This window comes from Crocodylus siamensis, chromosome 5, assembly GCF_052110815.1.
Source record: "Crocodylus siamensis isolate JL-2025a chromosome 5, ASM5211081v1, whole genome shotgun sequence".
Classification (NCBI taxonomy): Eukaryota; Metazoa; Chordata; order Crocodylia; family Crocodylidae; genus Crocodylus; species Crocodylus siamensis.
The window spans coordinates 176,049,325-176,072,765 of record NC_143399.1 but is presented as its reverse complement, the minus strand read 5'-3'; the positions used below and the strand labels follow the sequence as shown (position 1 = coordinate 176,072,765).

General features: G+C 50.0%; 1 protein-coding gene and 1 pseudogene across 1 annotated transcript in view; both read right to left on the bottom strand.

The window, feature by feature from the left end:
• Positions 1-19,697, bottom strand: part of LOC149864951 (macrophage mannose receptor 1-like) — a 112,260-nt gene extending 92,563 nt beyond the window's left edge. Inside the window, exons 1-2 of the mRNA XM_090049812.1 lie at positions 19,532-19,697; positions 14,199-14,600 (exon numbers count right to left, since the gene is read on the bottom strand). Of these exons, the coding sequence (XP_089905938.1) occupies positions 14,199-14,600; positions 19,532-19,652 (523 nt within the window). The 5' untranslated portion in view covers positions 19,653-19,697. The remainder of the gene's footprint in view (positions 1-14,198; positions 14,601-19,531) is intronic.
• Positions 4,390-5,619, bottom strand: LOC149864952 (uncharacterized; annotated as a pseudogene).
• Positions 19,698-23,441: the final 3,744 nt, after the last annotated feature.

Sequence of the window (23,441 nt, the reverse complement as noted above, 5' to 3'; positions counted from 1 at the left end):
AGATTATCAACGAGGCCATCCTTAACAGACTAAGTGACGGCAACATCCTGAGTGATAGCCAGCATGGGTTTGTTGCGGATACGTCTTGCTTGACCAATCTCATTTCCTTTTATGACCAGGTGACTTATCACCTGGACAAGGGAGAAGAGATTGACGTCATATACCTCAACTTCAAAAAAGCCTGGTATCTCACGATCACCTCTTGGTTAAACTGGCTAACTGGGGCCTTGACGTCACCACAATCCACTGGCTGGGGAACTGGCTCTGTGGTAGGACCCAGACGGTGGTGGTCAACAGGAGCCAGTTGTCTTGGTGCACTGTGACCAGTGGGGTCCCACAAAGCTCTGTCCTAGAGCCTATACTGTTTAACATCTACATCAATGATGTGGACATTGGTGTCAGAAGCAGAGTGGCCAAGTTCACTGATGACACCAAACTGGAGGGCGATCCAGGTGACTGCCAGACCAAACAGCACCCACAACTACAGCCCAGCCCAGACTGATGAGAGAAGCAATCAAACAGGTAAGAGAGAGGGGCCAGGGTAATGCTGGGACTAGGGGGTCAGCACACACACCCACAGGAGGCCTCAAATGCCTCTACACAAATGCTCATAGTATGGGCAACAAGCAGGAGGAATTCACCCTCCTGCTGGCTGACACCAGCCCGGACATAGTGGGGATTACGAAAATGTGGTGGGATGAAACGCATGATTGGGCAGTCAATGTCAAGGGCTATAGGCTGTACAGGAGGGACAGGATAGGAAAGAGGGGTGGGGGCGTGGCGCTCTATATTAAGGAGGAATACACATCCTCGTTAATTAGCAAGGAGCCAGGGGAAGGGCACTCTGAAGTGCTTTCGGTATAGAGTACAAGGCAGTCGAGGGGAAAGGGACTTAATGGTGGGAGTCTACTACAGACCTCCCAACCAAGGAGAAGAGCTTGACCAGGAATTCTTGGATCAGCTCACAGAGGTAGTGAAGGCTAGGGATGTAGTAGTCATGGGGGACCTGAACTTCCCGGACATCTGCTGGGAAGAACAGTCAGCCAGGTCTGAACGCTCACGTAGGTTCTTGGCCAGAATGCAGGACCTCCATCTAACCCAGGAGGTGCACAGCCCCACCAGGGTGGATGCCTTGTTGGACCTAGTGCTGGCCATGGGTGATGACCTGGTGAGGGGGCTGCGAGTGCTCAACCACCTGGGCGACAGCGATCATCGCCTGCTGGAATTCACCATCCAGTGCAAGGTGGCAAAGGCATGCAGTAAGACAGCGGCCCTGGATTTTAGGAGGGCAGACTTCCACGAGCTAAGGAGGATAGCTGGAGAAGCGCTGAGGTCCCGGAGGGGTGGGGAGCCAGGTGTCCAAGGAGAGTGGTCGCTCCTTAAGGAGACGATCCTCCAAGCCCAAAGGAAGGCAATCCCAATGAGGATCAAAGGGAGCAGGAGAGTACACAAGCCTCTGTGGCTCACCAAAAGAATCCGGGAATGTCTCCTTGCTAAAAAGGAGGTTTATACCCAGTGGAAAGAAGGGGTCATCACCAGGGAGAACTATTCTGTAGTTGCTCGGGGATGTAGGGGGGTAGTTAGGAAGGCCAAGTCAGAGATGGAACTGGGACTAGCTTCCCAGATTAAGGACAATAAGAAGTCCTTTTTTAAATACGTAGGGGGTAAAAAGAAGGCCCCAGGTAATGTGAGGCCCTTGCAGGATGACATGGGTAACGTGGTCGTCACACCAGACGGCAAAAGGGCTAACATGTTTAACAATTTCTTTGCCTCCATCTTCCTAAGTAGGGACCAGAACAGCCACCTCCCTGCTGGGCCCCCCTCAGGCCCCGGAGGAGGCACACCTGGGCCACGGGTTAGCGAGGATTTAGTTAGGGAGCTTCTGGAGGGGTTGGATGTATTCAAGTCAGCTGGCCCAGATGATCTCCACCCTAGAGTTCTAAAGGAACTGGCCGAGGTCATTGCAAGTCCCCTGGCACAACTTTACAAGCACTCGTGGTGCTCTGGTGAGGTACCGGAAGACTGGAAGAGGGCCAACATGGTCCCCATCTTCAAAAAAGGCAGGAAGGAAGACCCGGGAAACTATAGGCTGGTTAGTCTCACCTCGATCCTAGGCAAGCTGTTCGAAAAAATTATGCTGGTACACATCCAGAAGGGGCCAGCAGGAGACTGCATGCTTAGGGGCAACGAACATGGGTTCATTAGTGGCAGGTCCTGTCAGACCAACCTGGTGGCCTTTTACGATCAGATCACCAGATCATTAGATGCAGGGGCAGCAGTGGATATAGTCTTCCTGGACTTCCAGAAGGCTTTTGACACTGTCTCTCACCCCATTCTCATTAAGAAACTCGGGGGCTGTGGTGTAGACACCCACACAGTCAAATGGGTCACCAACTGGCTGGAGGGCTGCACCCAGAGGGTGGTAGTGGATGAGTCCTTCTCAACCTGGAAGGACGTGGGCAGTGGGGTTCCGCAGGGCTCGGTCCTCGGGCCCGCACTGTTCAACATCTTCATCAGTGATTTGGACAAGGGGGTAAAAAGCACCCTGTTCAAATTTGCTGATGACACTAAGATGTGGGGGGATGTGGGAACATTGGAAGGATGCAACAGGCTACAATCTGACCTAGACAGGTTACAAGGGTGGGCGGATGAGAATAGGATGGGTTTCAACACAGACAAGTGCAAGGTGATGCACCTCGGGAGGAACAACTGGCATCATACCTACAGGTTGGGGAACTCCCCTCTTGTCAGCACGGAGGCGGAAAGGGATCTGAGAGTGATCATTGACTCCAAGATGAACATGGGCCGGCAGTGTGGAGAGGCAGTAAGGAAGACCAACCACACCTTGGCATGCATCCACAGATGCATCTTGAGCAGGTCCAAGGAGGTGATCCTTCCCCTCTATGCGGCATTAGTCAGGCTGCAGCTGGAGTACTGCGTCCAGTTCTGGGCGCCGCGCTTCAAGAGGGATGTCGACGGCATCAAGAGGGTCCAGAGGAGGGCCACTCGTCTGATCAGGGGACAACAGGGCAGGCCCTATGAGGAGAGGCTGCGGGACCTGACCCTGTTCAGCCTCCAAAAGAGAAGGCTGAGGGGGGATCTTGTGGCCTGTTATAAACTAGTCAAGGGGGATCAGCAGGCATTGGGGGAGTCACTGTTTCCCTGAGCACTGCCAGGAGTGACCAGGAATAAAGGTCACAAGCTGGCAGAGGGTAGGTTTAGGTTAGATATCAGAAGGCGCTACTTCACAGTCAGGGCAGCTAGGGTCTGGAACCAGCTTCCAAGAGAAGTGGTGCAGGCTCCTACCCTGGGGGTGTTTAAGAGGAGGTTAGATGAACATCTTGCTGGGGTCATTTGACCCCAGTACTCTTTCCTGCCATGGCAGGGGGTCGGACTAGATGATCTGCTCAGGTCCCTTCCGACCCTACAAACTATGAAACTATGAAATGGGCAGATGACAACCTGATGGTGTTCAACACTGAAAAATCCAATGTTCTCCACCTTGGGAGGAAAAACGTGCACCATGCTTATAGGCTCAGTAGTGCTACGCTGGTTAGCGCTACAGATGAAAGGGACTTGGGGGTCATGGTTGACCACAAGATGAACATGAGCCCTCAGTGTGATGTTGTGGCTGGTAAAGTGAGCAAAACACTGGCTTGCATCCATAGATACTTCTCAAGCAGATCTCGGGACGTCATTCTCCCACTGTACTCGGCCTTGGTGAGGTCACAGTTGGAGTACTGCATCCAGTTTTGGGCTCTGCAATTCAAAAAGGACGTGGAGAAGCTTGAGAGGGTGCAGAGGAGAGCCACATGCATGATCAGAAGTCAGGAAAACAGACCTTATGATGAAAGCAATGGGGCTATTCAGCCTGGAAAAGCGCAGGCTCAGGGGTGATCTGGTGGCCACCTATAAGCTTATTGGGGTGACCACCAGGATCTGGGGGAACAACTCTTCACCAGAGCCCCGCAAGGGGTGACATGATCGAACGCGTACAAACTCCACTGTGACCGGTTCAGACTGGACATAAGAAAGAACTTCTTCACTTTCTAAGCCTCCAAGGTTTGGAACAGACTGCCACATGAGGCGCTTAAAAGACCCACTTTGAATGCCTTCAAAACACATTTGGATGCTTATTTTGCTGGGATCCTATGATCCCTGCTGAATTCCTTCCCCTGGGGTGGGGGACTGGACTCGATGATCCTCTGGGGTCCCTTCCAGCCCAAATGTCTATGAAATCTATGAAATCAAAACAAGGGAGTTTACGCCTCTCTCATTGGTGGTGATGATGCACAACTTATCAAAATAGACCAGAGTCTCATCAGCACCAACGATTGGGCCCAGTCAGTAATTATGAATCTTGTACAGCCCAAAACTGTACTGCTAGAGTTAAAGTTTCTTGTTGCAGCCTGATGGTAGCTGCTGGGCCACCGGTATTCTCTGTCGCAAGGCTAAGCCTCTACGTCACATCATGCAGATGCACCACACATTGCTTGGCTTGAAATGGTGCTGTGGGATATTTAATTCCTTTGCTATTTCTAGTGCCTGGAGCCTCAGCATTTCGCAGGTGATGCACACGCCCTCACTCCTCTGCCTCTGAACATAGTTCAACACCTGCTTCTTGATTTCGGGAAAATGGCTCTTCTTCAGACTGCTGAATGACCGCCACATGGACTTGGCTGTCTTGAGCTTGCCTTTTAGCTTTCTCCATAACACACGTTGGCTTTGGTCATGCTGTAGATCCTCCCTGCCTCACAGTTGTTTGTTTTCTTTGCGTAATGGATGACCATCATCTTAAAGTTCCTGTCATAGCTGCACCTCATTCCCTTCAGCATCTTCTCCTATATACCGCTCTTTTGTCTTTTTTGGACATGATCCGCCAGGACAATACCAAGGGCTTCCCCACCACTGCCAGCCCCATAGATCTTATCATAGGCTCCTAGCTGCCAAGTGTTTTGCTGCTGCATGCTGGGTGCCTTGCCACATGCCACACTGCTGGGTATCTCCAGGCCACCACCTGCTTCGCTGAGTGGATCCTTGCTGCTTGTTTGTAAGGTCCTGTCACCTCTGACTGACTCCTCATGGGGTGGGGTTTCCAGTTTGGGGACAAGAGGCAGCTCACTCTGGGGCCTAGGCTTTCACTCTGGGACCAGTGCAGCCAGGAGGTTCCCACAATGCTCCAGCAGATATCATATTGTCTGAGACCACCTCCTTCAGCTTCACATGCACCATGACCTGCAGCTTCTCCTTCTCTGCCTGCCCCAGCTGAAACCCCTCAACTAGGGCCAAGGCCTCCACACAGGTCTCCACACCATGCCTCCACACTCAGTTCTGCATCTCCTGGGGCAGGACAGCCAGGAACTGCTCCAGCACCACCAGCTACAGGAGCTGCTCCTTTTTGTGGTGCTGGGGATCCAGCCAGTGCTGACAGAGCTTCCACAGGTGGCCACAAAACTCCCATGGGCTTATAGCCTCCTGGGAGCAGAAGCCTCAGAAGCACCAGCACCATGTCTCCAGCATTGGGGCAGCATCCCTGGGAGCCATCTCCAGCTGCTGCGGGGTCACCAGGTCTAGTGCAGCCTCAGCAGGGAACAGGGGGCCTGGAGAACCTCCCAGCATGGGAAACTTTACCTGTTTCCATTTAAGGAGTACTATTTCCTTCTCCGCTCTTCACAGAGATGCAGGCCCCTTTGTCATTTTAAGGGACTTCTGGGCTAATGGTAGAACACAGACCTGTAGCAAAGCTTATTTGGTTCCACTTTAAAGAAAACGTTTCCCTCATCTTACCAGGAATTCTAACTCTCTGGGAATAGACTATACATATATATTTAGAATATTTTTAGGGAACATTTTTTTAGGGTTGCGGGCACCATACTAGTTTTGTTTTCATTTTGTGTTTTGTTTTTTGTGAAATGAGTGGGCTCCTCACTGACAACCTAGCTGGTTTAGACAGTGGTATTTTTTTAATCTTACTCTAAGTAGGTCAGGGATTCATGAATTCATGAAGTTATTCACAGATATTATAGTCCGCTTTGCTACAATTTAGAAAGCATCAGCTGCAGATGATTATTCATCCCACTGGCCAGGTCCCTCATACAAATGGAAGCAGATTAAAAATCATATCTGAAAGAAGATGGAGAATGCAGCAGGACCTGGTAATGACTGGTGCAGTGAGCAGTGCAGCGAGGGGATGAGTGGGGGTGGATATTATTTTTCAGGAAAAGTTTATTCACCAAAAATATAGTGTTGACTATCCATGAAGTATTCAGCTTGGAGGCATGGGGAGGGGAAGGAACAACTTTTTTTTTTCTGAGCTGGATTCACAGATGAAGTGAGGGTTATGCCAACCCAGGGCTGCTCCGACCTGGCTCAACATCCTGCAGAGGTACCAGCTGGGACACAAGCGTGCTCCAGTGTGGGGCTAGTTGGCATCCCCTGCACTGAAGCATCTTCATGTCCCAGCCAGTCGCATCAGCATCTACACTCCACAATGGATTGTACTTGTATTTACAAGTACTACCCTGCTGTGGGGTTAGTTTCCTGAAGCCTAATAGGGCTGCACATGTAGACACAAGATGTTTACTTTGACGCTAATTAGCCTGCTCGACAGTAAGCATCTCAGCTAGGGACAGAAGTTACACATAAACTGGTTTAAGTGATCAGAAACTGGTTTAAACTGGTTTAAATCGGTAACAGATTAACTGATTTAGGTCAAACCAGGTTTTGGACCTTCTGGCCCAGATCCCTTTCTGATTTAAATTAAAATCAGAGTCCCCCAGCATTCCAGCTTCCTCTGCAGCCCTGGCTGTGCTCTCTGCTCCAGTGGAGAAGGGCTGGCCCCACCCTCAGCTGCCAGCTGGGACTTTTCCATCCCCAGCAGCCAGGAGCAGGGTGGATTTCCCCACCTCATCCTCTTCTCAGCCAGGAAATCAACCCAGCTCCCAGCTGGGGCCGGGGAGTAAAGCTTCATAGTTTCATAGTTTGTAGGATCGGAAGGGACCTGAGCAGATCATCTAGTCCGACCCCCTGCCATGGCAGGAAAGAATACTGGGGTCAAATGACCCCAGCAAGATGTTCATCTAACCTCCTCTTAAACACCCCCAGGGTAGGAGCCTGCACCACTTCTCTTGGAAGCTGGTTCCAGACCCTAGCTGCCCTGACTGTGAAGTAGTGCCTCCTGATATCTAAGCCCCCACTTTCAGCTTCTCCCTTCCACTGGGCACGGGGTGGGCATTCCCCACCCCCCGCTCAGCTGGAAGGGGTGACAGAGCCCAGCTCCTGGGCAGGGATGAGGCCACAGGCTGCAGCTCTGCCCAGGAGGTGCCAGGCAGTTGATGCTCTAACCCCCTGAGCGAAGCAGTGGCACTAAGGACAATGTTCACTTGGCAGCTCCTCAGATGGCAACAGGGGTCTGGAATGGGGGTGAGAAAGGGAAGGCAAGGAGGCTGCTGTTTTTCCTCCCCACTTCCTTCTCATTTGGCTTGTAGGCTGGGAAGCAAATGTCACCGGGTGATCCTCTCAGCTCCCAGATGGAGGGAAACCTGCAGTCCCACCTAAGCCAGGAGCTAGGGTGCTCACCCAGCCATGTCCCCTTCCCAGCCAGCTAAGGAAAGAGTTGGGGGGGAGAAGACAGCCCCCATTATGGGCTTCCTACCTCTTGTACTGGGCACAGTGTGGCTGAGGGTCCAAAGATGGGACAGGGAGCTGTTTCCCCCCACTCTCTCCTCAGCCAGCCTTCCAGCCATGTAGGGGGTGTGGCCAGGTGATCAAGCTAGATCCTAGCTCAGGCAGGGAAGTAAAGTCGCCACCATAGGTATTCCTGCAGTGGCGAGCTGGGCTAGTCACATGGCCATGACCCATGCTTGGCCAGCAGGCCAGCTGAGAAGACAGCGGGGGAGAAAACAGCCCCCACTGAGGGCTCCCCACCCCCTGTGCTGGGCTCAGCCCAGCTGGGGGGGTCCAAAGCCAGGTGGGAGGGGCTTAGTGAGCCAACCAAGCTGGGGGTTCAGAGCTGGGCAGGTGGCCATTCCCCTCTCCCCCCAGCTGGCCTGCTGGCCAAGGAGGAGGCATGGCCAGCTGATCAGCCCACTTCTGGATCTGGGTGAGGGAGGGAAAAAGAGAACTTCCCCATTGTGTGTTCCCCCTTCCCCCCTTCCTCAACACTGGGGAGACCCCAGTTGGGTCCAGTGCCAGGTGGAAGGGACAGTTTCCCCCCAGCCCCCATCCCTGGCCCACCCAGACTGAGGAGGCTAGGGGGACTGGCTCTGTGCATGGGGAGAGAGGGGAAGAGGAACTCTGCTGCAGGCTTCCTGCTCCCCCCTTAGTGGGAGAGACCCTGGCTGGGGGAAATATCATTCTGTTATCAAGGGCAAAGTTTCTTGTTTCATAGACATCAGGGCTAGAAGGGACCTCGGGAGATCATCGAGTCCAGCCCCCTGCCCAAAGGGCAGGAAGTCAGCTGGGGTCATAGGATCCCAGCAAGATAAGCATCCAATTTACTCTTGAAGGTGTTCAATGTAGGTGCTTGAACCACCTCTGATGGCAGACTGTTCCAGACCTTGGGGGCTCGGACAGTAAAGAAATTCTTCCTTATGTTCAGCCTGAAATGGTCTTGCAGGAGTTTGTGACCGTTTCACCTCATCATCCCTTGGGGCACTCTGGTGAACAAACGTTCCCCCAGATCCTGGTGGTCACCCCTGATAAACTTATAGGTGGCCATCAGATTGCCCCTGAACCTGCGCTTTTCCAAGCTAAAGAGTCCCATGTCTCTCAGCCTGTCATCGTAAGATCTGTTTTCCTGACCTCTGATCATGCGCGTGGCTCTCCTCTGGACTCTCTCAAGCTTCTCCATATCCTTTTTGAATTGTGGAGCCCAAAACTGGACACAGTACTCCTAGCTGCGGCCTCACCAAGGCCGAGTACAAAGGGAGAATGACGTCCCGGGATTTGCTCGAGAAGCATCTATGGATTCAAGCCAGCGTTATGGTCACTTTACTAGCCGCAGCATTGCATTGGAGGCTCATGTTCATCTTGTGGTCAATGATGACCCCCAAGTCTCTTTCTTCTGTAGTGCTAGCCAACGTAGCACTGCCAAGCCTATAAGGAAGCTGCAGGTTTTTCTTCCCAAGGTGGAGAACCTTGCATTTTTGGGTGTTAAACACCATCAGGTTCTTGTCCGCCCATTTGCTGAGCTTGTCCAGGTCAGCCTGGATCACCCGCCTATCTTTTGGCGTGGATGCTTTGCCCCAAAGTTTGGTGTCATCAGCGAACTTGGCCAGTCCATTCCTGACTCCAATGTCCACGTCATTAATGAAGATGTTGAACAGGATGGGTCCCAGGACAGAGCCTTGAGGGACCCCACTGGTCACAGGGCACCATGATGAGTGACTGCCATCAATTACAACCCTCTGGGTCCGACCATGGAGCCAGTTTCCCAGCCAGTGGATCGTGGTGGAGCCAAGGCCACAACTGGCCAATTTGGCCAAGAGGTGATCATGGGATACCAGATAAAAAGCTTTTTTGAAGTCAAGATATATGACATCAATCTCTTCTCCCTGGTCCAGGTGATAGGTCACCCAGTCATAGAAGGAAATGAGATTGGTCAAACAAGACCTACCCACAACAAACCCGTGCTGGCTATCCCTTAGAATGTTAGCCTGGGCCAGTCCATCAAGGATGGCCCCCTTAATAAGATCTAAGATCTTCCCCAGGATAGAAGTCAGGCTAATGGCCCTGTAGTTAGCCGGATCCACTCTCCTCCCTTTCTTGAAGATCGGCACCACATTGGCCTTCTTCCAGTCTTCGGGCACTACACCAGAGTGCCAGGAGTTTTCAAAGATCCGTGCCAGGGGCTGGGCTATGACGCTCACCAACTCCTTGAGTACCCTGGGGTTCAGATTGTCAGGGCTGGCTGACTTGAAGGTATCCAGCTTCTCAAGATGTTCCTTCAAGAGGTCAGCATTTATGGAGGGCAGGGGATCCCCATCACCCAGATCTCCCTGTCCCATAGCAGGCATGGGCGTCCCATGGGACTGATGAAAGACTGACACAAAGTACCTATTTAATAGGTTGGCTTTTTCCTGGGCGTCAGTTGTCAGTTGCCCCATACGGTTTAGCAGGGGTCCAACGTTGCCCTTGCTTTTACTCCGGCTCCCCACATATCTAAAAAAGGACTTTTTGTTGTCCTTGATGCTTGAAGCTAGTTGGAGTTCAGTTGCAGCCTTGGCTTTCCTGGTTTGCTCCCTGCAGGACCGGACCAGTGCAGAATAATTCTCCTTGGAGGTGAATCCCGTCCTTCATCCTTTGTAGGCTTTCCTTTTTAGCTGCAGGAGGTCCGCTAGGTCCCTGGAGAGCCAGGAGGGCTGCTGTGCCTTCTTGCTGCCTTTCCTCCGTGTTGGAATAGATTTTGCTTGTGCATTGAGGATCGTTTCCTTGAGCAGCAACCACTCTTCTTGAACTCCCATCTCCCTGGGGTCACGGTCCCTGAGGGCCTGACCGACAAGCCTCTTGAGCTTGTCAAAGTTGGCTTTTCTGAATTCAAGGACTTCTGTGTTACTGACTGACTTCCCAGCTTTATGGCGGATGGTGAAGGTGATCAGCTCTTGGTCACTGTCACCCAGCTTCCCATAAATCACTAGGTTGCCGATTAGGTTGTCCCCCATAGCCAGTACCAGGTCGAGCAGCGCTTTGCCTCTCGTTGGCCCATAGATTTCTTGAGTCAGGTAGAGGTCATCCATGCACGAGAGAAAGCTTTGCGACCGCTCAGATTTTGCTGAGTGATCTTCCCATGAGACGTCTGGGTAATTGAAGTCACCCATGACAACCAAGGTCCTGGAGCAAGCGGCCTCAGTCAGTTCCCGGGTGAACTCCTGGTCAAGCTCAGGACTCTGAGTGGGAGGTCTGTAGTAGACTCCCACCGTTGTGTCCCCTGTGCCGTATTTCCCACGAATTTTTACCCAGAGGGTCTCTAGCTGTCTATGCCGGTCGCCAACATCAGCTTGCAGGGACATGTAGCTTTCCTTCACATACAGAGCTACACCCCCGCCCCTTTTATCTACACAATCCCTCCTGTACAGCGTATAGCCATCTATACCTGAGGTCCAGTCATGGGTGGAGTCCCACCAGGTCTCCATTATCCCAATGACGTCATAATTCTTTGCACTGAGCAGGAGGACGAGCTCATCCTGCTTGTTACCCAGGCTCCTGGCATTAGTGTACAGGCAGGCAAGTGTGCCCTTGGGGGCTCTTGCCTTGCCCACAGATTGTGCCAACGCTGGGGCAGGGGTGGGCTCCCTTAAGTGCCTTGGTCTGCTGGCTTTGCAAGGGCCGCTTAGCAGGCCAGCAGTGGCAGTAGTCCCCCCATCCCACAGCGGGCTTAGTTTAAAGCCCGGTGGAGCAGTTCAGCCAGCCTGGCTGAGAAGAGCCTCCTCCCCAGGGGAGAGAGGTGGAGGCCATCTCTTCCCAGCAGCTCGCTGCCTCTCTCACCAAAGAGCAGGCTGTGGTCATGGAAGCCAAAGCCTTCCCGATGACACCAGCTCCGCAGTCTTTGGTTCACTGCGTGGATCCTCCTCTTCCTCCTCAGCCCATAGCCCGAGACTGGGAGGATCGACAAAAACACCACCTGAGCTCCCAGACCCCTAAGCCCCGCTCCCAAATCCCTGTAGCACCTCATGACCTGGCTGGGGGTGCTCCGAGCCGTGTCATTGGTGCCCACATGAATAAGGAGCATGGGGTAGTGGTCTGTGGGCCGGAGGAGCTGTGGGATCCTCTCCGCAATGTCTCAGATGCAGGCCCCCGGGAAGCAGCAGACTTCCTGGGCTAAGGGGTCGGGGTGGCAGATTGCCCCCTCAGTGCCCCGCAGGATGGAGTCTCCCACAACAAACACCTTTCTCTTTGACTTGGGGAGAGCGGTGGCAGTAGCTGCTGTAGAGCCTGGGTTGCCTGTGGGAGCTGGCAACTGAGCAGGCTCTGCTGGGGCTGCAAGAGGTGTGAACCTGTTGCTAAGCTCCGGTGAGGGAGGGGCCTTGGTGCGGCGGGCCTTCGGGCCCTTGACCACCTTGGTCCATGCCCCTTACTGGGCAGAGCGGGAGGTCCCAGAGTCCTCCTTAGTCCTGCAGGGAGACGGTGCTCTCCCCTGCGGCTCCCGGGGGAGAAGGGCCTGGCAGTAGGAGTCTATCTCCTGCTCGCAGTCCCTGATGGCATGCAGTCTCTGGACTGTGGCCTGGAGCTCCTCCAGCTGGCATGCCAGAGACCCCAGTAGGAAGCAGACCCCGCAAGGGGAGGTGGCCATGCTCCCGGGCCCCAGAGCCTGAAAAAGGGACAGGCAGCCCCCGCAGCCAAGAGCCAGGGGCTCCATCTGCATGGAGCCCAGAACCATGGGCTCCGTCTGGGTGGCCGTCTCTGAGGTGCCCAGTGGAGGGGCCGCAGAGCCCAAGGGGACCCTCAGGGTGCGGCGCGTGCCCATCCGTGTCATGCCTCTGGTAGGCTGGCTACGGCTGGGGCTGACTACTCTGGGGGGGTCGCAGGCAGGGTCTCGTGCCCTCCCACGCCCTCTCCCACACAAACTCCGCGCTAACTCGACCGCCTGTTTACGCAGCCTGTTCGCGCGGCTCCGGTCACGTGGCTCCCTGGGGGGCTGGGCCAAGTAGGGGCCTGGCCGGCACCAGGCAGCGGCCTCCTCCCAGGGAACGAGAAGTTAACCCCTTCCCACCATGAGCCCGCTTACCTCCGGCTGTGCTGGGGGTCAGCAGGGGGCTCGGCGGCTGCTGAGGGGGTGTCTGGGGGGCTTCAGGGGAACAGGGGCACAGCGGGCTTCACCCACGAGTCTCTCTCCGCTCCAGAGCCTACCTGAGTGTGGTGTTTTTTTGGTTTTTTTTATCCCCCTGTTTGGTGGGCCCTTTTAAACTACGCGCATGTGCAGTGGGCCTGCCGTCGGGGAACGCTGGCTTCTCAGACCAGGGGGGCCCTGCCCAGGATTTGGGGGGCCCTGCCCTACAGGAGAGGGACTGGTGAGTACCCTGTCCTTCACTCCTCTCCCCCTGGGGGCTGGGCCAAGTAGGGGCCTGGGCGGGGGCTTGACCCAGCCCGGCACCAGGCAGCGGCCTCCTCTGAGCAAGCGAGGAGTTAACCCCTTCCCACCACGAGCCCGCTTACCTCCGGCTGTGCTGGGGGTCAGCAGGGGGCTCTGCGGCTGCTGAGGGGGTGTCTGGGGGGCTTCGGGGGAGCGGGGGCGCAGCGGGCTTCACCCGCGCGTCTCTCACCGCTCCAGAGCCTAACTGAGCTTTTTTTTTTTTTCCCTCCACCTGTTTGGCAGGCCCTTTTAAACTGCGTGCATGCACAGTGGGCTTGCCATCAGGGAACGTTAGTTTCTCAGGTTTGGGGGGGCCCTGCCCGGGATTTGGGGGGCCCTGCCCTACAGGAGGGGGACTGGTGAGTACCCCACTCCTTCTCTTGTCACTCCTGGAGGGCTGAGTCAAGTAGGGGCCTGGGTGGGGGCTTGACCTGGCCAGCACCAGGCAGTGGCCTCCTCCCAGGGAGCGAGGAGTTTACACAAACCTGCAAAGACTGAAACAATTCTGCCTCAGGCTTTTTGACTGTCTGTCCTTTGTCTTCATGTAGATGTGCCCCAAATGAAGGAATTTGAACCCACAATCCCCAGCCTCCCAAAACAGTGCTCTAACCGCCAGGTAGCAAGGAATTCAGAAAAGGACACTCTGTCTTCTGCTGACCCTGGTCTAACTTTGTATAACCATTCATGGACGCAGGGATTCTTGCCTATTAGGTGAGAGTCTTAAGCACCAGACAAAAATGTCATTCTCTCTCAATGTCCACCTAAGGGCTAATGAGGCAGAGCCTGTGTTTTTAAGTAGCTTGCTATATCAGGTCTAACTTAATTGCCTATTTGCTGTACAAACAAGGTTTTCATTATTATATACCAAATTTACACTGTGTAATTTTATAGTGCCTTCCTTGAATCAGATTTACAGTGTAACACTTGCATCCTTAATGACATCATTTGCTAGGAACTCCTTTTCAAGTTAGCCACAAATTTAGAACATTCAAGGCTAAGGCCTGCAATATTTCCATTTTCAAAATCTCTAATGATTGAGCAACAGATCACAGGACTGAATACATCAGAGACCAATTGCTCACAAGAAAATTAGCACAGACAAGAAAAGGATTAATTTTCAGAAGTTTACCTTCATAGCTTCGAGAGCATAAATCTTCTGTGGTTCCATAGATCTTCCACTTACTCTTAATGTTTGATCCATTGTACAGCATAATATTTTCTTCTTCTATGTCATCAGAGTTAAAAAATAGATCTTCTCCTCTCAGTCCAAAAAGGCCCTCATTTCTGCATTCCCACAGCTGAAGTTCACTTGTTTTGTTACAAGGATACAGGGTAATGGCAACTTTGTCTTCCTTTGAAGTCACTCCCAAGCACATGCTGAATGCTATACTCATAAGCTGATGTTCAGAGACCCACCTGAATTTTTGGAATTCATTGTCCTTATGACAAGAGGCAGTTCTTACTGATCTTGAACTATAGACTTGTATACAATGCTTGTGGTATTCATTATAGATTAAAAATATCCCATTGTCTGTAAAACAAAAAATTAATAAAAATGTATATGTATGTGATGTAGGTAGAGTGGAACTGAGAGACATTATTCAACTTTCTCTTTCCTTCACTTAAATTAGGATTATTTCCACAGAAACCAATTAATTGTACAGGTACTAATACAGCACCATCCTTTCCCCATACAATTATTGACCCAGTCCCACTTGAATTTAAAATAATGGAACCCATAACTTCTGTAACTATCCTTGACCACCCTTATAATGCTTCATCACATTTACAAAGGAGTTTTAGGAAGGTGTCAATAACCTGTCCTGTGTCAAGAAAGAAGTCAAACTGGATGATCATGAAGGTCCCTTCTAGTCTTAAAATCTATGATGCTTTTGTGAAAGGCACGCGTATAAAAGTATGGACCAGGCCAGCTAGATCCCTAAACCCCCCATAACTTCATCTTGGAGTGATGCCATGAGACAGGAAAAAAAAAATTCCCCAAACTTTGTGGCAGTCCTATTCATCATATTATCCAACAATACGTTTTCTCTTAATCCTACAGTTAGGCAAAATATGCCCTTCTTAACATTCACAGAAAGAAACAGACTTCAGGAATTCTGAATATTGAAATAATATACTAAACTCTATCTTTCCTATCCTTCATAAAGACCTCAACAGAACACCAATGATGTATGAATCCGTAAATAGTGCATGCATCTGGAAGCATCCTTATTAAATAAGGATATTTTTATGAAAAAGAGCAATGGGTGATATGGCAACAATGTCCCACTCACAAGTGGCAGCAGTAGCACAACATGTAAAAGTAAAAGCTCCTCCAAATAGTGTTCTACAGCAGGTATTTCTTAAAACCCTTTAAAAAGAGAGGACAAAGGCTAGCAATACTATATTCACAGCAATAGTAGAGTGTCTTTTCCCACACTTGTTCCAGCTTTATTTAACAGTTACACTCCAGTTTACTTTTATTCAGCTGCCTAGTCCCATTGATTACAGTGGATCTGTTCATACCGATGCCCACAGTTAAGCACATGTATAACTCTGCAAGATTAAGGGTTTCTGGCACACTGTAACAGACCATGAACTTCTCAAAGAATTCAAAGAAGCCCTTGCTCCAAAATAACCCCCCACACACATTGCTTGATAAATGCTCCTAACTGAAGTGTTACATTGGACACACATATATACGGTATATGTAATTTAAATTTTCAGAAGTGAAAATTTGTAAGGTACAATTTATAACAGGAGTGGTCATGATATAGCCTCTGGGCCATATCTGGCCCACCAGTTGATCCTATCCAGCCCACTGGCCACCACCAGGAGCATGAGGAGGGAGGGCTGCCCCCTCCACTGTGCCGCAGCAAGGGCTGGGCTCAGTCACGCAGCATGGACTCCTGTGCCCCCCACCACATCCATCCCCGCCCTCCACCCAGCTTACTGTTGGCACTGCAGATGCACAATCCTGGCACTGACGCCATGAGCAGCCAGGCCCACATAGTTTCATAGTTTCATAGTTTCATAGTAGCTAGAGTCGGAAGGGACCTAGGTAGATCATCTAGTCCGACCCCCTGCCTTAGCAGGAAAGAGCACCGGGGTCAGATGACCCCGGCAAGGTGCTCATCTAACTTCCTTTTAAAAATCCCCAGGCTAGGAGCCTGCACCACTTCCCCTGGAAGCTGGTTCCAGGCCCTAGCCACCCTGACTGTGAAGTAGCGCCTCCTAATATCTAATCTAAACTTACCCTCCGCCAGTTTGTGACCGTTATTCCTGGTCACTCCTGGCAGCGCACGGGGGAACAGGGACTCCCCCAATACCTGCTGATCCCCCCTGACCAGTTTGTAGCAGGCCACAAGGTCCCCCCTTAGCCTTCTCTTGTGGAGGCTAAACAGGTTCAGGTCCCGTAGCCTATCCTCATAAGGCCTGCCCTGCTGACCCCTGATCATACGAGTGGCCCTCCTCTGAACTCTTTCCATATTGTCCACGTCCCTCTTGAAGTGTGGCGCCCAGAACTGGACGCAGTACTCCAGCTGCGGCCTGACCAGTGCCGCATAGAGGGGGAGGATCACCTCCCTGGACCTGCTCGAGATGCATCTGTGGATGCATGATAGGGTACGGTTGGCCTTCTTGACTGCCTCCCCACACTGCCGGCCCATGTTCATCGTGGAGTCAATGACGACTCCAAGATCCTTTTCCGCCTCCGTGCTGGCAAGAGGAGAGTTCCCCAACCTGTAAGTGTGGTGCCGGTTCTTCCTCCCCATGTGCAACACCTTGCACTTATCAGTGTTAAACCCCATCCTATTCTCATCCGCCCACCCTTGTAACCTGTCTAGGTCAGATTGTAGCCTGTTGCATCCTTCCAATGTTCCCACATCCCCCCACATCTTAGTGTCATCAGCAAACTTGAACAGGGTGCTTTCTACCCCCTCATCCAAGTCACTGATGAAGATGTTGAACAGTGCAGGCCCGAGGACCGAGCCCTGCGGAACCCCACTGCCCACATCCTTCCAGGTCGAGAAGAACCCATCCACTACCACCCTCTGGGTGCGGCCCTCCAACCAGTTGGCGACCCATTTGACCGTGTGGGCATCGACACCACAGTCTCTCAGCTTTTTGATGAGGACAGGGTGAGAGACAGTGTCGAAAGCCTTCCGGAAGTCCAAAAAGACTACATCCACAGCAACCCCTGCGTCTAATGATTTGGTGACCTGATCGTAAAAGGCCACCAGGTTGGTCTGACAAGACCTGCCACTGATAAACCCATGTTGGTTGCCCCTGAGCATGCATTCCCCCGCAAGGCCCTCCTGGATGTGTGCCAGGATAATTTTTTCAAAGAGCTTACCCGGGATTGAGGTCAGACTAACTGGCCTGTAATTTCCCGGGTCCTCTTTTTTTCCCTTTTTGAAGATAGGGACCACATTGGCCCTCTTCCAGTCCTCCGGCACCTCGCCAGAGCACCACGAGTGCTCATAGAGCCGTGCCAGGGGTCCCGCAATGACCTCAGCCAGTTCCTGTAGAACCCTAGGGTGAAGATCGTCCGGACCAGTGGACTTGAACACGTCCAGCTTCTCCAGAAGTACCCTAACTAACTCCTCGCTAACCCTTGGCCCAGGCGTGTCTCTCTCGGGGCCCGAGGGGGGCCCAGCAGGGAGGTGGCTGAACTGGTCCCTACTTAGGAAGACAGAGGCAAAGAAATCGTTAAATATGTTAGCTTTGTCATCTGGCGTGATGACTAAGTTGCCCATCGTGTCCTGCAGGGGCCCCACATTACCCGGGACCCTCTTTTTACCCCCTATGTATTTGAAGAAGGACTTCTTATTGTCCTTAAACATGAGACAGGACGTGATGCAGCACCCTGAGTAGCCACCCCACCCACCTGCCTCTGTGATGAGCTGCTGCTGCCATGACACCACTAGTCTGTGCCAGCCACAAGGACTCAGCCTGGGGCAGCCACCCCCAACTTTCCTGCTGTGGCATGACGGCTGCAGTTCATCATGGCAGGCAGGCAAGGTGGCTACTTCACATGTTGCATTGTGCCCCATCCCATGCAGGCCCAGCTGCCGGGGTGCTAGGAGTGCGTAGCACCAACAGGGAGCTGGGCAGGGGGGTGGATGTGGGGAAGTGGAGGAATCTGCACACTTCATGCCCAGCCCAACTCTGGCCACAGCAGAGTGGAGCAGTGCACGACTCAGCTCTCTCTCCTCAGGCTCCTGGCAGTAGCTGGTGGGCTGGATACGATCAACTGCACCCCCTACCCCTCAGCAGCTCACCAACACTCCTTAAGTGGCCCTCCGTACCAAATAATTGCCCATCCATGATTTATATAGTGTTTCAAGCTGGACACTCAAACAAATGTCAAAGCACATGTAAACACAAATCACTTTTGAAAAACAAGGTTCACTATTCTTCTAAATACTTTTATGCATAAACACATTTGATATCTTTATAGTCCAGCTCCTTACCTATAACGTTATTTCATTTTATAAGTCTATTTATGTACAAAGGACCAGGGTCTCTTTTCTGAGTTGGTCAGTTTGCATGGGGAAGCAATTCCTTGTGATCACCAAAGTGGGCTTCCACATAGGATGCCTGTCATGGATTTGGGGAGCATTCAAAGCCCAAGAATGATGGGTGTGAGACAAGGATACTTGCTTTGTATTAGAGCCACACACAGAGACTTGAATGACTTAGCTCTGTTCAGTCAAAATTTGGAACTTGACTGTTGGGAGTTGCCCAATAGATTTCAGAACATACTTGGTCTTGAAATTATTTTTTAAGTACACTTTTTGCTTGCAAAGCTTAGCATTCCTGATAGTGGTAGTATTAAAAATGTGGAGAATGCAGCTATATAGTGGCTGGTCATTGTAAAAAGGATATAAGAGACAACACAAGTGGAAGAAGGCTTCCTGAATCTTCTTTACATATCTACAGAAGATCTGCCATACACTACTAGCTTGTCTTGTACACACTACTAGCTATTTGGTTCTATTCATTGTTTCCTGTAAGATACTTACTTGAAAATCTCAGTTCTCTTTCAGAAACAAAAAGTTCCTTGTCCATTATGGCTAAGAATAAATTATTGAAAATGTGTTTTCAGTGCACCCTAAAGGTTTAATAATAAAATGCAAAGGACAAGAATCCAAGAATATATTATTTAAACAAATCCCAGGTTGTTTAGCTTGAGATATAGGGGTCAATTATTGTCATAAATGTTTGCCAGTCAGGAAATGCAGAATTAAAATTCCCATCCCACATCCCCTTCTGCTTCTCCTCTCCTGTCAGCCCTGGTATGAATACTCATCATCCCTTTCCCTGCCATAATCCATCCAAAAGTTAATGACCAATAATAAATACATGGACACTTCAACAGAGACTCAGAATGCTTAAGGAAAAGCATGAGAAGCAACGTACTTTCATATCAATTTTTACCAGAGACAAACAAGAACTTACCCAGCAATTGCAAAGCGCCACCAAAGAGAGAGAGAAAAGCCAAAAATGTGAACAGAGTCATCACAGATATTTCATTCCTCTCTCCTTTTCTACCAAAAGATAAAATATATTTAAGTGCCATCAATCAAACCCTTCTGAAATGAGGCAGGCAACAGGTCCTCCTTAGTTTCACAGGGCTGGCGGATGAGGAGAAAGCTCTCGGCTCTAAATAAGGAAGTAGCCTGTCACGTGTTGCTTTTTGAAAAAAACAAGAGATTTCAATTCAATTCCTAGGACTGTTTTGGTAGCAAAAAAAAGATTCCAAGGTTGAGTTTTTAAGTCTCTCAAACCTCAAATGAGAATCTTGAGGGCCAGATGTTGAAAGATCTCAAGCTGCTTGTCTACAAGCTAGTATTGACCCCCTTCTAACCTTGTGAAGATTGAACTTTGTTCCAAAGTACTTTTGTTAGATTAAAAAACACTTGTTTTTGCTTCACTGCATTAATGCAAAGAAACTGTGACATGACATAACCAATTTGCGCAGGAAACAAATATTTCAGTCACAGTAATGTATTAATTCTGAATCTAAAATGAAGATATGACAGCAGCAAAACTGTAATTCTCCTAGTATTACAAAGCCAATGGACTCTTACAAATGAAAGAATAACTCCAGCTGTCTGACCTGACTGAAAACTCAAAACGTAAAGGCAATTCTCTAAAGAACACTGCAAGATTAAAAGAAAAAAAGAAAAAGAAATTAAAATGCTGGGCAATCAAATTTTCTCTTTAAAATAATGATAAGATAAAGGCAACTATAAAAAAGGTAAAGTTTTCTTCTTGCAAAAGATAGTTCCAGGATACTTGCTCTAAAACTATCTGTTTTGGCCAGGAGAATTTTTTATCCGCTGTGTAAGATGTCTACACTGCCATAATTTCTATGTTTCCCTCTCCCCCCCCTCAGTAAAAATAACAATCTGAAAACATTTGAAATAATCTGATTAAATCTGTAATTCTATAGTATCTTGTTTGAATGGATGCTGAACTGAAAAGAATTATCCTACCTAGAATTTTATTTATACCTATAATGTTAACTCTTTTGTACCCACCACAGACTTTAAATAGTAGTGAACAGTAAGTAAAATAACATTTGGGGATTGGAGAGAGTAACAAGTGAATGCAACAGGATATGTGCAATTCTTAGCTGGTCAAAAGATATGATCACAGCTTTCTACCTTCCTCACTATATTTGATTTCTGTATGTTGGAAATTGTCCTGAGAGAAGAGGAGCTCTAGCCATAGTTAATTTTAAAGTCTGAGTTGTTTCATTTGTTAGACAAAGTATAAGAAGGCTATACTGTATCACAAGTTCATACCATCAGGGAAAAAATGATCCCTAATAGAAACCAGAAAACAATTTCTATACTTCAAAAAAAGATGCTTAAAAAAAACCAAACATCCCTCTTAAAATAGTAGGAACTAAAACTATTAGAGCTAGAACTATTGGAGCAAATAGCATTTTAAGAGCTCGAATGCTACAGTTCTGAAGATCACAGTACCTGTTTAGGATTTGTACAAATAGGGGGACCCTTGTTATATTTCATTTACTGGCCTTTGATCTGGCTTTTCTGAGCCTGCTGTCCTTGTGTAAAGGCCAAAAATGTCAAGTGGGTGTGACCTCAGCTAATGCTTAGAGGTAAGTCTGTTTCCTAGGGAAAAGGTGAAATTGTTGGGTTTTTAGAAAATAATTTTCCAAACAACTTAAAAAATGTCAATTTTAAAAATGAAATCTGAAAATGTTGACTCCCCCCACTTATTCATCTTTCTTTCCTCCCCTTTTTAGTTACACCATAGAATATAACCCTTTTATCCGCACAGCTCTTACTAATTTGAACTCCACAGCTGCTTAGAAACCCCAAAGTGGAGGTATCACGGGTCAGTCTGCACAGTCCTGGGGTATTTGGGGCCCAGCCTGGAGACCAGTGAAGAGGGTTCTGTCCGTTCCCTGTGACCTACGCACACTGTGCAGCAGTAGGCAACCTCTGTAGACATTGTCTGTTCCTAACCGCCCTAAGGGATCATCTACCAATTTCCAACATCTGTAGTCTTCCAAAGTAAGGGGCTGCCTCCAATTGTGCCTCTCAATATCATTTCCCTCAACAATAGCTACAAAAATAACACTAAATTACACTAACACCCATCTCTTTATTACAAAAGTATTAAAAGATAAATCAACTTCTCACAAGGAGAGGAATCTTTACCACTCGCTTTCCTATATCCCCTTTTCTGCAGCTTGCTTAATAAGTCTCTGGGTTTTTCAGGAAGTTTCACTTCCTTCTCAGCCTGATGAAGTATCCAATCCAGTTTCTGATTTGTTTGTAGCAGGGAGTTTTTCTTCCAAATGTAGGTAGATTTGTGTTCTTACACTAGGATCCAATTAACTCACACTTTTGGCAGATGTGCTTCTACACATAGCACAAAGATCATTACTTATCAATTCCTGAGGCTGATTTTTAGGGCTGTTCAAAGCTTCAGGTGATGATTCGATTTGGAGGAGATTTGGCCTGATTCAGTGGCCAAATCTCTGAATCCAAATCAAATCAGGGGACCAATGTAAATGTCTAAATCAATTCAAAGCTCTCCAAATCTTCGGAAAAGACTTGGAGAGCTTTGGTGATTCAGACAGTCCCCAGTGGCTGCAGCAGGGAGCTGCAGCCAGACGCCAAGTACTAGGGGTGGGAGGGAGGGCTGTTGGAGGGGGGAGGGACCATGGGGGGGACCCCTGCCAACCCCGCAACCTCCCCCCAGCCCCACCATGGCTGCTCCTGCCCAACCTACCTCCCAGTACTTTAAAGAAAAGCCCCAGTGCTCACCAAGTGCTGCCAGGTGGGGACGGTGATCCCTGCTGCTCCCCATGCTCCACGCTGCATGGGGGGCTCTGCCACGAGCCCCCCGACGCCCCCTGCTCCCCCATCCCTGCCATGGGTGCCCTGCCCAGGCCAGCTGTGGCCCTTGAAGAAAAAAAAAGCTGAGAAAAGTCCCAGGACTCACTACTCCTGCAGCAGCCTTAGGGCTTCAGGGGCTTATGCAGAGCCCCGCAAACGGCTCTGGGCAGCAGGAGGCAGTGGGGATCACCCCTGCTGGCAGGAGCAGTGAGTCTGAGGGGGTTTTTTTGTTTTTTGTCTTAAATGGCCATAGCTGGCCCAGGCAGGGCACCCATGCAGGGGTTAGGAGAGCAGAGGGAGTCAGGGGGCTTGTACAGAGCCCCCCATGCAGTGGGGCAGTGCAGGGCAGCAGAGATCAGGGGGCAAAAGCCAAATCTCCTAATCAGATTCAGCCAAATTGAATCAGGACAGTGATTCAAATCACGGAATTGAATCACTGTCCCCTGAATCGGATGAATCCAAATCCAAAGCGAACGCTAGCCGCTTCCTACAGGCCTACGGATTTTCTGTTTCTGCATGACAGTATTTGTATTTGTATCCCTAAGATATTTGCTGCCACAAGGACATGGTGGTTTCTTGTATTTTGGAACAACTGCTTTCTTCCCACAAAAACTGTCCAGATTTGGGTCATGATGACCAAGAGGACATCAGGAGGCTTGAGTGTTGTGTCTTCTTGTCATGCAAGCACACACTTACTAGATTCAGTTTTTGACAAGCTGCCAAACCTAAAAAGGATGTCACTTCCTGAGGTACAGTGAATGGGAGCATGTGTGGTCTATTGTTATACCAAATGTTAGTAATGCATCTCACTTGCACTGGTACTTATATTTGTTTCTGAATAGCCAGTTACTTTGATGCTTGTTGGACTCACTTTTGGTCTTAATTCTAATGTTCTATGTGTATATTCTGGTAAAATATTAACCTAAGCTTCAGTGTTCAACTTAAACAAAACCATTGTTCCTTGCACCTTCACTGGTAAAACCCAGTCC